The sequence below is a fragment of the Melanerpes formicivorus genome, unplaced genomic scaffold, assembly GCF_026170545.1.
Source record: "Melanerpes formicivorus ecotype bairdi unplaced genomic scaffold, bMelFor1.0.p_v2 SCAF_35, whole genome shotgun sequence".
Classification (NCBI taxonomy): domain Eukaryota; kingdom Metazoa; phylum Chordata; class Aves; order Piciformes; family Picidae; genus Melanerpes; species Melanerpes formicivorus.
The window spans coordinates 1,277,799-1,292,622 of record NW_027142387.1 but is presented as its reverse complement, the minus strand read 5'-3'; the positions used below and the strand labels follow the sequence as shown (position 1 = coordinate 1,292,622).

The following is a 14,824-nucleotide window of genomic DNA, read 5'->3' as shown; positions in this document are numbered from 1 at the left end:
AAAGGTCTTTTCCAACCCAAGTGATTCTATGATTCTACTCATCTTTCACAGAACTTCTGAACTCAATGAAGCAATGACACCAGAGCAGGCTTCTTACAGTTATCTGACAAAGAAATTGGAAGTACATTGTATTTTCTGAGCCAAGAGTTAGTATTTTTTAACTTATCACCTTGGTTTATTTACCTTACATATTTGTCCTTACATATTATTTGTAGTTTATTATGTACAGTAAGCAGGCTGACAAGTTCAGCTTAGACTCAGGTTGATATCTCTTTGAGATAGATAAATGGTATGGAGAACATGTGTTTTGCTTCAAAAAGAAAAAAACCAGAATGTTTCTTTCCAATAAAAGAATTCTTGCAGCTGAAGAGAAAGGCAATTTTCAAAGCACTGGAGCACAACCCTGCGTGTTTAATAGGGCAGACAGCAGACCTCTGCAGAGTATATATATACATATATATAAAATTATTGGTTGTTTTGGTGAGTATCTCTATGTTTACTCAATAGAGACTAAAATCCAGATCCTCAAGTTTGATCTACAGGAAGAAAAACCTGACTGGAACATTTGGACTTTCTAGCCAGGGAGCTAGCATTCCCAACTGAAGGAAAATATCTGATATAACTTGCGGCTAACAGATCATGACCATGTTGTGCACAGCAGGATGTTTTTGGAGGTGGGAGAGAAACAGAATCACAGAATTATTTCAGTGGAAAAGACCTTAAAGATCATCAAGTCCAATAATGAACCAGCTCTACCAAATTTGGGGCTAAACCATGTCCCTCAGCATTTCTGCATCTTTTAAACACCTCCAGAGATGGAGATTCAATCACCTTCCTGGCAGCATGTTCCAGTGTCTGAGTACCCTCTCAGACCAGAATTTTCTTCTAATATCCAACCTAAACCTCCTCTGGTGCAGCTTGAGGCCATTCCTCTTGTCCTGTCACTTGTCACTAGGGAGAAGAGACTGACCCCCCACCTGGTTCCAACCTCCTTTCAGGGAGTGGTAGAGAGTAAGAAGGTCTCCCTTCTGCCTCCTCTTCTTCAGATTAAATGACCCCAGTTCCCTCAGCTGCTCCTCACCAGACCTGTTCTCCAGACCCTTTGCCAGCTTTGCTCTTCTCTGGACCTGCTCCAGCACCTCAATGTCTTTCTTGTAGTGAGGGCCCCAATACTGAACCCAGCACTCAAGGTGGCCTTCCCTGGCCTTCCCTGCTTCTTGCTGGTCACACTGTTGCTGATCCAGGCCAAGATGCTGTTGGCCTTGGCCATCTAGGCACATACTGGCTCATATTCAGGCTTTTGATAATGATTGTTGAATGCTGACTTGATTTTCTAGTTCCTGGGATTTTGAATAATGAAAACTAAGATGTTTGTTACCTAAAAGCACTTGAACCATCATGTCTTCATGACTTACAGCAAAGAAATGAAATTTGTCTGCCACTAGCAAAATAAAGGGGATTGAGTGGATGCTACCAGGGGAGAATTTAGAGATGATCGAGTGTTGGTCTTGTGTTTGGAGGGGTGCGGAGCTGCCTCACCCATGTGATGCAGAACCAGATCTGTTTATTGTCATCCACTCAGCCTAGTGAAAAGTGTATTTTTCTCTTTGAGGCAGAGAAGGGAACCAGGAAAGAAGGAAATCTGACCATGCCAATACCCTCTTAAGGGCTTTCAGGCCTCACACTAGTATAAAACCAGGTGAAGTTCTTTACTACGGGGGTGGTGGAATACTGGAATAGGTTCCCAGAGAGGTGGTGGAAGCCCTATCCCTGGACACGTTCAAGCAACCTGATACAATTTGGGATGTCCCTGCTTACTGCTGGGGGATTGGAATAGATGACCTTTGGAGGTCCCATCCAAGCCAGTGCATTCTGTAATACTGTTCTATGATTCTATGAAGGAGTTCAATCCAGGCACTGGCATAAAGACTGCAATAGTTCACACTGTGAATTTGAACTTTGCTTGAAAGACAGAAAAAAGTGTATCCATTGGGCTCCTCTCCTTGGTGTTTGTTGATGCAAAAAGTGGGAAGCTTTGAATTCACCCTTCCAGCACATGAGTCACAGCACCAGTTATTTAATTTTTCTTGGCCACATTCTCTTGGCGATAGGCATTTTCTTCTCCTACTGTAGATCCTCAGCACTTCAGTACTCAAAGGAGGAACACTTTCTCCCTGGGGGATGCCCCACACCATAGTGCTGCCACATGCTCTCCATACCCATTTCAGCATTTGACCTTCACTCCTTTTGTTGATTTGAAGGAAAGAGTTTGTTTTTTTCAAACAAACAAACTTTAAGTGTTCTCTCAGCAGTGCTTTTATGCTGATGGGACAGCTGTGGGAGGAGAAAAAGAAAAACAAAACTGATGCTTAAACAAAGGACAGGGAAAGGTCATAAAGCAATCTGTGGAACTGCAGAAACACTGTAGGGAACAATTTCTCTGAGCTGTAACAGAAGTGAAGCCAACTGAATATGCCCCAAAGACAAACCAGAAAATAAAGTTAACATATGTGTCAAACAGAATTTTGGCCCCCTTTTGTTTGTCCTTGTGAAAAACCACAAAACAAACCACAAAAAAAAACCAACCCAAACCAAGAAAGTGTAATTTACAGGTCACTACCACATCAGCCACATTGGGAACATTCAACTCTTTGTCAGTCATCAGTCAGTAGCTCTCTAAGAATGGGTTTCATCAGCTGAAGTATCTCCAAGATGCAAGGGCAGTTTTGATTGTGAGATACATTTATTGTTTATGAACAATACAGTGATTTCCTTATAGAATCACAGAATCATTTTGGTTGGAAAATATTTCTATGATCATCAAATCCAACAGTCAACCCAGCACCACCATGGCCATTAAACCATGTCCCAAAGTGCCATGTCTACATGTTTTTTGAACACGTCTACAGACAGTGACTCCATCACCTCACCAGCAGCCTGTACCAATTCCTGACCACTTTTTCAGTGAAGACATTTTTCAATCTAAACCTTCCTCCCCTAGTCCAACTTGAGGCCATTTTCAACACCCACCTCACTGTGACCTCCTTTCAGGGAGCTGCACAGAGGAAGAAGGTCTCCCCTCAGCCTCCTTTTCTGCAGACTAAACAACTATAGTTCTCACACCTGCTCCTCACCAGATTGTCTCCAGACCCTTCACCAGCTTCGTTGCCCTTTTCTGGACTCGCTCCAGCATCTCAGTGTTGTTCTTGCAGTGAAGGCCCCAATACTGAACCCATTACTCAAGGTGTGGCCTCAGCAATATTGAGTACAGGGGGTTGATCACTTCCCAGGTCCTGCTGGTCAACACTATTGCTGATACAGAGTAGGATGCTGTTGGCCTTCTAGGACACACCATAACTCCTGTTCAGCCACTGCCAACTTGCTCCCTCAGGTTCTATTCTGCTGGGCAGATTTGCAGCCACTCTGTGCCATCCTGTAACATCTCATGGGACTGTTGTGACCCAAGTGCAGGACTCAGCGCCTGGCCTTGTTAAACTCCACATGACTGACCTCAGCCCATTGATCCAGCCTGTCCAGCAATAATGTGTTTTTCTTTCTGATTCTTCGCATCTGTTAGCAGTTTCAGCTTGTAAAGAACCCCAACAATTTACCACAGAGAAGTGACTTGAATATCAGAATACAGCTTCTGGATAAGAAAAGCGTCCTGTGACAAATTAAAATCAATTGGAAGGTATATTAAAAAGTATTACACTGTGTCACCTGTCACTCCTGCTGAGTAGTGCATTTTTCTGGTAGTATCTTGTATTGGTTTGAATGTGATGACTTGAAAAGTCAGGTCCTATTGATTATCAAATCAACAGACCTACCTGGCCTGGAAGATTTACTCAGAGGAGCAGTATAATGAAACTTAGTCCTAGCTCATGGTGCAAAGCACTAACCCTGTTATTCTTGGCAGCTGACTTGGAGTTAACAACTCACCTCAGAGTCACCCAGCTCTGCTTATCTCAGACTTACCCAACATCACAGGTTGCAGGTTAAGAAATAACTTTCATTTGGAAAAGACCTTTAAGACCATCAGGTCCAAACATTATTTAATTCTACAAAATGTGGTACTAAACCACGTCTCTCAGCACCACATCTCATCCTCTCTGAAACACCTCCAGGGATGGAGATACAGCCACCTCCCTGGGGAGCCTGTTCCAGCATTTGAGAGCATTGTGTCATACATAACTCATTTGTCTTCAGATTGACTCTACATGGCTATAGCCTTTACTTCATATAATGTAGCTATGTCTGTTAGAAGTCTATTAATACATATATAAATATAGAATCACAGGATGGTTTGGGTTAAAAAAGACCTTTAAGATCAACACCACCACAGCCATTAAAGCATGCCCCCAAGTTCACATGTTTCTTGAACACCTCCAGGGATGGTGACTCCATGACCTCCCCAGCCATCCTGCTCCAGTGCCTGACCACTTTTGCAGGAAAGACAGTTTTCCTAATATCCAACCTAAAGCTCCCCTGGCACGATTTCAGGCCAGTTCTGCTCATCCTGTCACTTGTTACTAGGGAGAAAAGACTAACCCTCACCTGGCTCCAAGCTCCTTTCAGGGAGATATAGAGAGCTTGCTTGCATAGGTAACATATATTAATACTAATGAGAGAGATGACGTTCAATCATCACCTTTAAATCCTGAGTGTATAATCTAACTTATCTGTGAGAACTATTAAACAGAATGTACTTGTTTAATTACTATGAGCTGAAGCATCGTTCCTGCTGTGTGTATTTTCTCAGGCAAATAGCTCTCCCACAGCCTGTGTCCTGCACTACAACATTTACCTTTAATGCAGAACGGTCCATCGTAGGCAGTTTTGGAGCAGTCACAGGAGTAGCCGTTGTACTTCTCGACGCATTTCCCGCCGTTTGCACAGTACATCCCGTAGCTCGTGCAGTGGCCAGAGCAGCCAGGCTTCACTCCAGGGGTCACTTTTGCTCTCTCCTCCAGGTCCAATGTCACCCCGTTCATCCTTAATGAACGAATGCATCCCAGGAAGCCTCGCTGGCCTCCTGCAGCACCTGAAAGAGGGAATGTAAAGCCATGAGACACATTTTACTCTTGTTGCCTTACATGAAATATCTTGCTAGGCTTGTGATAACACCTTGAAATAAGTAACTTCTTTGTGAAGGCAAGGAACGGCCTTGGCCTAATGATAATTTTCCCCCTCAGCTCAGTGACTGGGAGGTGGTGGAGTCACAGTCCCTGAAGGTGTTCAAGAAATGTGTGGACATGGCACTTTGAGGCATGGTTTAATGGCCATGGTGGTCTTAGGCTGATAGTTGTACTCAAAGATTTTAGAGGACTCAAGGATCTTAGAGGTCTTTTCCAAACCAAATAATTCTATGATTCTATGATCCTATTGTCCCTGCATCATTTAACACTTCCAGGGATGGGGACTCTGCCACTTCTCCGGGAAGCCTGTCCCAGGTCTTGACAACCCCTTTTGGGAAGATATTGTTCATAATGTTCAACCTGTTTCCTGGGAGAAGAGGCCAGCCCCCTACATGGCTCCAACCTCCTGTCAGGGAGATATGGAGAGCAATGAGGTCTCTCCTCAGCCCCCTTTTCTCTAGACTGAACAAACCCAGTTCCCTCAGATGCTCCTCATGAGACCTGTTCTCCCAACCCTTCACCAGCTTTGCTGCCCTTCTTTTGACTTGGTCCAGTACCTCAGTGTCCTTCTGAACCCATACTCAGGGAGTACCTAGGGGGACAATCACTGCCTTGGGCCTGCAACACTGAAGAGTTACATTTGTAAATGTGGATTGAGAAGCCACCCCAGGATTTAAGTTAGGAAAATCTTATCCAGGGCTGGATTAGAAAGAAAAAAGCCCTAAAATAGGAAAGCAAATAACAAGGAGTGGCTGTCAGCATTTCCATCCTCCTCCTCTCATCTCTTTGATTACTACAGTGTCATGGGTGATGAAGTATCCCTAAGGAGATCTGAGTGCTCATCACCACAGAGCACAAAGGCTGAGTGGAGAAGAAGACTAAATACAAACCAAAGAGAAAAGGCTGCTTCAAATTAGCTGCTGGTAATTGGATGGTTTGGAGTAAAAGGAGGCAGTGCTCAGCCTCTAACAAGCGCAAAGGGCAGAGAGCATTCTGGTGTCATTTCATTCTATCTAAACTTAGAGAGGCAATAGGAGAAGGAGCAATGGGCACAAACTAGAACACACAAAGTTCCACCCAAACATGAGGAAAAACTTCTTTGCTCTGAGGATGCTGCAGCCCTGGAGCAGGCTGCCCAAAGAGATTGTGGAGTCTCCTTCTCTGGAGAGATTCCAAACCCACCTAGACATTGTGATCCTGGGCAACCTGCTGTGGGTGCCCTTGTTCTAGCAGCAGGGGTTGACTAGATGGTCCCCAGAGTTCCCTTCCAATCCCTGCCATGCTGGGATTCTGTGATACTTGGTGCAACAAGGGGAAAAAACCTAATATATGTAATTCCCTTCTTTCCCCTCCTGATGACTGTCCTAGCCCCTAGGACATGAAATCATCGTATCTCAGGCTCTTTTGCTGGTCCAAGGAATAGATACTCAATTGTACAGAAAATAGAACAGGAGACACCAAAACAATTCTTGTTTGGTATTACTCTCCAGTCCCTGATATTCAGGGTATTCATGTGGGACACTCCAACTCAAATTGATTCTCTGTCTGGCTTCAAGTAAGGATTTAAATTAAATCTGCTCTTTGAGATGTGTGCCTCAGTCACTGAGATATGTCAAATGGATGTGATTTAGCAAGAGAGAAAACCTGGTGCAGATGTGGACATTGAGGTTTCGGCAGTAAAGGTACTGGGTGTCTCAAAGCATTGCTTGGGTCATACTTAATTCAATCCTACCAATAAAAATAAGTAACAATTCCCCAAGAACTCAGACTGCAACATAATTCCAGCTCTCCCTGTTTTCAGCGAAGGGCTTGGTATTTCTTTTAAAAGGTTAAGCTTCTCTCTTTCAAACAAACTTCACATTTCAGGTTCGTTTGAAAATGCCTTTTACTGGGACCAGAGTCAGTAGTGAAGGAGAATCTGAGCTTGTAAATAATGACTGCACATCTGGTGACACATTTTACCCAGTCTGTGGTGACACTGTGCTGTTTGCTTGGACATGTTATTTTAATTCATTTCTGATGTTGAACCCTGAGTAACACAGAGGGGAGAAGGAGATGATGTCTTTTTTTCCCTTCTCCTTTCTCTCTTCTCCTGTTAACAGATACATAGAGAGGTTGGGAAGTACTTCTTTGCTCAACATTTCATGCATTTGTTATTCCAGCTAATGGCACTTGGCATCTCTGTACTTCACAGTCCTGGGGATAGCACTCAGAGAACACGAGTGCTGCCAGAGTAGCCTGCTCAAAATGTAGCAGGTATCAGAAGCTCCAGAAAGCAGTTGGACAAATTTGGTGCTGAGGAATGAATTTGTGTAACAGTATGTGTGGTGCTTTCCCACATCAAACAGGCAAACAGCCCATGAGACTAAAGGGAAAAGACCACAGAGAAAGCCATGAGCACAAAAGGGTGGGTGATGATCACACCTGGAGAGGCCAGAGTGCTGCTGAGGCTAGGATAGGCACTGCAGACACACGCAGACCTGGCAAGACCTGCACAGAATTTTTCATTTCTCTGGTGAATAATTGTCTGTGTGCAAAAGAGGTGCTCAGCAGAAGAGGAGTTTGGCACTATTGCCTGCTTGAGGCAACTCCAGCCAGGAGATGCAGGTGAGGAAAGAGAAAAATGACTACTTTGTAGGATTGTTTGGGTGGGAAAAGACCTTTAAGATCACCAAGTCCAACAATTATCTAACTCTATCAAATCTGTTGCTAAACCATGTCCCTTAGAATCATAGAATCATTAAGGTTGGAAAAGACCTCTAAGGACATTGAATCTAATTAAGTCAACATCACCATGACCACTAAAACATGTCCTGAAGTGCCATGTCCACACATATTTTGAACACCTCCAGGGATTGTGCCTACACCATGTTCCTGGACAGCCTGTTGCAATGCCTGATCACTCTGACAGTACATTTTTTCTTAACAGCCAACATAAAGCTCATCTGGTGCAACTTCAGGCCATTTCCTCTCATCTTATTGCTACTTACTTGGGAGAAGAGATGAACACCCACCCTGCTCCAATCTCCTTTCAGGGAGTTGTAGAAAGTGAAGAAGCATTCCCTCAGCCTCCTTTCATCCAGACTAAACAACCCCAGTTCTCTCAGCCACTGCTGTCAGCACAGAATAATTTTCTCTCAGGTGTCATGCAGGTGCTTCAGGAGGGCAACTTGCCACATTAAACTAACTGCTGCTGCAGGACATAGTGTAAAGGGTGTTCAACATGTGAGAGCAAAGCCCAGTTATCCACTCTGCATCTTACCAACATAGAGCTGGCTGTACAATTCCAGTCGTGTGTGTCCTTCTGTTGGTGCTTTCCGGACCTCCACAGGTAACTGGTCTACCTGCAGGCTGGCCTGTTTGACATTCCTCTCAGCATTGACCCGGTGCCACTGGTCATCATTCAGGTGGTTGGGAGATCTAACAGTGATTTCCACAGGTCCATTTCCAACATCAAATGAAAAGGAAACCTCTGTAGCAGCTGAAAGACCAAGCAAAAGGGAACACATCATACATTTTTGTAAACAAATTTGTTTCTACTGCCTAAACCGAGAGGATTATATTTACTAGAAAAATATGCTGGTCAACCATCAGCATGTTCAGTTTGTTCTAACATGAGCAGGAGTTAAAATACTTCCAAGGAAGCCACTGTGAAAGGTTTCTATAGCATGTGATGGAAATCAAAGCAGTTTGGCTCGTAAAATGTAACCAGAATAAATAATGTCCTCAAAGATGAAGTTTTATTTCCACTAATAATTTCAGGAAAAACCTGTTCACCAGCTTGTTCATCATCAACAGACTCTGAAACAGAGACAGCAATTTTTGATTTCTGAAGCTTTCCAGTTCCTTTAGGGTTTTGTTAAAAGATACATACATTTTGATGCAGAAGTTTCTATTTCTTTTTTCTTTTGAGGGGTAATCAGTTTTTTTACAATAAACTAATAATGCAATAGTAATGTCCTATGTACAATCTTATGGCTGACAAAGAAATGGATGCTTAGCAAGCATTACAGTACTCTATTTACAGTAGATAATTCAAAACTTGTTTAGAAGATTTAGAAATGTCCCTTTGGCTTTACTAAACATTCCTCCAGGTCATCCTCAGCAAACTATGAAATCAATAGAATCATGGAATTGTAGGATTGTGGGGTTGGAAAAGACCCTTCAGATGATCAAGTCCAACCACTCTCTAACTCTGCCAAATCTGGTGCTAAACCATATCCCTCAGCACCACATCTCTGCTGCTTTGAAACGCTTCCAGGGATAGCAATTCTGGAAGGGATACTTGTTCTTATGAAACAAGGAGTGTGATTAATAATATATGGGTGGTTTTGCAATGGAAGACATATGAACTGGACTTTCTTACTGTTATAACAAGTCTTATGAGGAGCAACTGAGGGAACTGGGATTGTTTAGTCCAGAGAAAAGAAGGCTGAGAGGAGACCTCATTGCCCTCTACAACTCCCTGAAAGAAGGTTGGAGCCACGTGCCATTCTGTCTCTTCTCCCTCGTATCGGGTGATAGAGTGAGGAGAAATGGCCTGAAATTGTTCCAGGAGTGATCAGGCATTGGAACAGATGGTGGAGTCACCATCCTTGGAGGTGTTCAAGAAATGTGTGGACGTGGCCCTTTTGGATATGGTTTAATGGCAACAGTGGTCTTAGGTTGGTGGTTGACTTGATGATATTAGAGGGCTTTTCCAACCAAAACACTTCTATGCATCTCTCACTTAAGCTTGTAAGTTATACGATGATGGCGAAACACCACAGAAAATGGATTATCAATGACAGCATTCACAAAGGAGTTACCAGACAGAACTAAAGACAAGCAAGAATTAAATTTCATTTCGTTTTCTTACACATACAATCAAAAAGCCACAGAACCCTTCTTCTTCCAAAGAACTCTGCACACCCCAATTATGGTTTCAGGGCTCCAACTGAGCTGTGGTTTCTTGTTAGGTTGAATTAATAAAGCAGTCTTATAAAAATGTTACTCAGCAAGGCTATTAAACTGTGATAGAAGCAGCACTCCAGGACCATTATCACTAACAAACCTGATAAATAGTGGGACATATTTTTGTACACGGCCTAATAGATTTTCACAAGGTTATGTCAAGACTGAATTAAACACATTTTAATGAAAGCTGGGAGGATAGGAATAAACCTTTTTACAGAGACTGTTCTTTCAACCCAACTTTATTATACAACTGACACCTTTGGTGTTTTTCTGCAAAACTGGCCCATTTTTAAAAGAAAAATTAAGAGCACATTTTATTGCTATTGTACTTCCTGCTCCCTATTGAATAAAATAATTTCATTTCTGCAATGGGCAGCCTTGCATAAGCCATGAATTTAGTCTGTTTGGCCTTTTGCACTTTACAAGACAGAAAATCTGTATGAGCCAAAGCTTGCCATTAAAGAAATAAAGATGTTTCATTTTAATGGTATTATGTCTTACAACTTCAGTGGTTCTGCCAATAAACTCAGGCAAATTAGGAATTAGAGCAGTACTTAAGCTGTATGTCGTGTTCATGTCTGTTTTCCAAGGTGCATGAGTAATTCTCCTTCTTGCTTTGAGCGATTGCCTCAGATCTCTTTACTATCAGGCCTGAATTGCTTTTCAAAACTTATTTGTCTACAAGGCTATGAAATGGGAACCTCTCATCTGACTTTTCATCTTATTGTCTTTGGAGAGAGCTTATAGTGGCCTTCCAGTACGTGAAGGGGCCTAAATGAAAGCTGAGGAGGGACTTTTTACACAGACTTGTACTGATAGCAGCAGAAGAAATGGCATTAAAATCGAGGAGGGTAGATTTAGAGTGGATACTGGAAAGAAATTACAGGGCGGGCGGTGAGACATTGGAACAGGTTGCCAGGGAGGCTGTGGATGTCACCTCCCTGGAGGTGTTTAAGGCCAGGTGGGACAAGGCCTTGAGCAACCTGGTCTAGTGGAAGGTGTCCCTGCTCATGGCAGGGGGATTGGAAATAGATAATCATTAAGGTCCCTTCCAACCTAAACTATTTTATAAATCTAGGATTCTATGAAATGATGGCACTGTTGATACTACTCATGGGTACCTTGAGTAAAACTCCACCCAGGATTTTGAAAACCTATGCAAGGATGTTACTTTGTTTGCAAGCTCTTGGTCTTTGGGATGGAAGCATCTCTACTTTTTTCTACCCTTCCCCCCCCCCCCCCCCCAACCAGGCAAATTATTCTTCCTTTAAAAGACAAGAGTACAGAGAACCTTTCAAGTAAAAATTCTGTGCCTTCATAGCCTAGCTTAATGCATGGCTTTAAACTGAAATCTCTCTCACAGCCTGAAAGTCTTAGCACAGAATTCATACATATTGAAGCAAATGACTCCCTCTGACATAAGACTACCATTTGTATATAGTCATATTAAATTTTTATATTTCATCTTAGAGTTAGGGAATGAAAAACATTCCAGAAAAATCTTCTCATCAGAGGCCTGTGGACATTTGAACAAATGTCTCATATTGCTTAATTATTAAATAAAAAAATCCAAGAAAATAAATGTGGGTTTTCATTTATTCAGCCAGTACAAGGTTTTGTGATTGAAACTTCCTAAAAGTGAGTAAGGGTGGGGTTTTTTATATGCTCCTGCCACATATTTACTCAATAAACTGAGGCTTGTGGCTTAGTTTTACCCTTTCTATTCCTTGTGCAATTACGTATAATTAAAGCAGAACACATTTCGTTCACTGATTCCATTTTCTAAGTTCTCAGGTCATTGTCAACCATCTGTTCAGAGCACAGAAGTACAACTTTAGCAAACAAAATGTCCTTTTCACTCTTTGTTCTGTGTTCTTGTTTTTTAGCTTTATTCAGATCCCACCATTTCCTCATCTTAAATCCAAAGCATTTTTGCACACAACTGAGCCACCCTACAGGAACACCTGGACAGGCTGGAAAGATGGGCTAACAAGAACATTATGAAGTTCAGCAAGTATAAGTGTAACGTCTTGCACCTAGAGAAACACAATGAAGGTATGCAGTACAGACTGGCTGAGGAGCAACAGTGTGGAAAGGGATCTTGAGGTCAGGGTGGACGACAAATTTAATATGCGTGAACAATGTGCTACAGCAGCAGCAAAGAAAGCCAACATGATGCTGGATTGCATCAACGAAGTTGTCACCAGCAGAGATAAAGTCAGAGATAAAGTCATTGTCCAACTCTGTTCAGCATTTGTCAGATCACTCCTGGAGCACTGCGTGCAGTTTTGGTCCATGATACACAGAAAAGTGTGGACTGGCTTGTTCAAGGTCCAGAGAAGGGCCACAAAGATGATCAAAGGAGTGGTAAGCTGCCATGTGAGGAAAGGCTGAGAGAACTGGGCTTGTTCAGTGTGGAGAAAAGGTGGCTCAGGGGACACCTTATCATCATGTTCCAGTGTTCAAAGGGTGGCTGCAAAGAAGATGGAAACTCCCTTTTTGCAAGAAGTCACATGGAAAAGACAAGGGGTAATGGGCACAGATGGTGGAGTCCCCAACACTGGACACTATCAAGCTTCTGATGAAGAGGGGTCTGAGCTATCTTGTCTAGATGGTGTTTATGCCAAGAAAGGTTGGATCAGATGATCTTTGAAGTGTCTTCCAGCCTGGTATTAAATTTTTCTGTTAGTCTATGATTCTGTGACTACATTGTCTGTGGGATTCTCCATTTCTTCCTTTCAAGGCTTTATGGGAGTTATGCTTTAGATAAACACAAGTTCTGAAGCTCAACCACACAGGAAGTAGCATGCACTTCTACACCCTTTGGTATGAAGACAGTTGGACTAAATGAGCTGGTAAGACTTTTCTGGCCCTCAAGATCTGTGAACTGCGAGGTCTTCCATTTTCCTAGAACTCCATGTATTTCAAGATTCTCTCTTTTTTCGTTTTTTAAGATTTTCCTAGTCTGATCCTTGTTGGTAAATTGCAGGCTAGGATCTCTAGCTATAATGAAGCTGCCAGAAAAGAAAGAGATGCTGATAGATGGGTGGGTGCTCACAAGATGCTACACAGTAGGTGAAAGTTCTTAAGACACATTGGCTGTGACAAAAAAGGAGGGATTACAGTCCTTCCCACAGCCAGGCTTGTATGACTGTCTCTCCATTTCACTCTTTCTCTCCCATTATCTGTTCTCTGAAACATGTACTTTCATCTTCTCCCTTGTACTTTGCTTCTCTTACTTCCCCAGTGTATTTTTATACCCTTCAATGGGACTCACTGATGTTTTAGTTGACTTACATCAAAGGGAATAGTATCTAACTTCTTTCAGATCCTTTTCAAATCCCATTCTTAGAACATAACTGCCTTGTTATGGCTGGAATCAGAGCTCACTTACCTGGCTGTAAAACAGGATAAAACAATAAGCTATAAACTGTAGCCTAAAACCTGCCAGAAGATATTTCCCTCCTCCAATTTGCTCCCTTGTTCCATGAAAACAACTTGCAAGAGCAACATCTTCCAAATTTCTTGAACAGTTTCTTTGTAAAATGCACCTCTGACGAAGGGCTCACTGACCAGTCCAGGAATGATTGAAAGAGAATGAAAAGGTAATCACAGATAAACAGGCTAAATGTATCTAGAGCTATTGGTTTATGTATCTTTATATGGTATCCATCTGCAGGGTCTAGATCAGGTTTACTATCTGTCATCACTGGAACCTTTCCCATAAACTGGGCTTGTTCAGAGTGGAGAAAAGGTGGCACAGGGGAGACCTTATCAGCATGTTACTGTGTTTAAAGAGATTCCCTTTTTGCAACGAATCACATGGAAAAGACATGGGGTAATGGGCACAAGTTACTCCTGGGGAGATTTTTATTGGGCACAAGATGAAAAATTTTCACAATGAGAGCAATGAGCCAGTGGAATCATCTTCCTAGGGAAGTGGTGGACTCCCCAACACTGGACACTTCTAAGTTTAGCAGTTTGGCATGAGGGTGTTCCAGGGTTTGAAAGCAACTACATTGTCCACATTTCCCACTTAGACAGCTGTGTTTAAAGACAGTTCTACAAGGTCATATCTCTAAATTACCTGCCCTGCTGCCCTCATTTACACAGGGGTGAGAGATGGCCATGACAATGCTGACACTGAAACAGCATGGATAAATTGTTCCTGGCTGCTGAAAATATGTGGAAAGGGCTCCAGATGCTAGCCTGAAGTGCCATACTGGAATGCAAGGACCTACTTTGAGGAGGCCACTTCTCAAGGGACACAACTAAAAATTAAAGCCATCAAAACAACATCTCAGAGAGAAAGTGTTGCTTCAAGTTGCTTGACTGCAAGGCAGGAATTACTGCATAGCTTGGCTGGCTGTTAATAACCAGGCAGTTGTCAAAAATCATGACCACATTTATAATAATTGACCTAAGCATCTGGAAGATTTAATCATTTATCTAATTCCCAAATGAAATGGTCTTTTGAACTAATGAGCAAAAGCTTCACTCATTTGACCAAATGACAGTGCCCATCTATGCCCAAGACTGAAGTGATTCCTGAGCTATGTGCCAAATGAAGTAGCTCTGGAAGCTCCACAGCTGCATCAGCATGATGCTGTGCCAAGAGTAATTAGTTCTAATGAGAAGCTATACTGCACCTAGGAGCAAACCCAGCATAGCTGAGAGCTGCTTTATGTGGATGTGCTATCTTAGAATTGGCTCAGGTATCTTTTTAACATGAA

At 42.5% G+C, this 14,824-nt stretch overlaps 1 protein-coding gene across 1 annotated transcript in view; it reads right to left on the bottom strand.

Moving 5' to 3' along the window:
- CNTNAP2 (contactin associated protein 2) overlaps positions 1–14,824 on the bottom strand; it is a 1,101,400-nt gene that overhangs the window by 84,836 nt on the left and 1,001,740 nt on the right. The window contains exons 17-18 of the mRNA XM_068156823.1: positions 8,398–8,616; positions 4,805–5,041 (exon numbers count right to left, since the gene is read on the bottom strand). Of these exons, the coding sequence (XP_068012924.1) occupies positions 4,805–5,041; positions 8,398–8,616 (456 nt within the window). The remainder of the gene's footprint in view (positions 1–4,804; positions 5,042–8,397; positions 8,617–14,824) is intronic.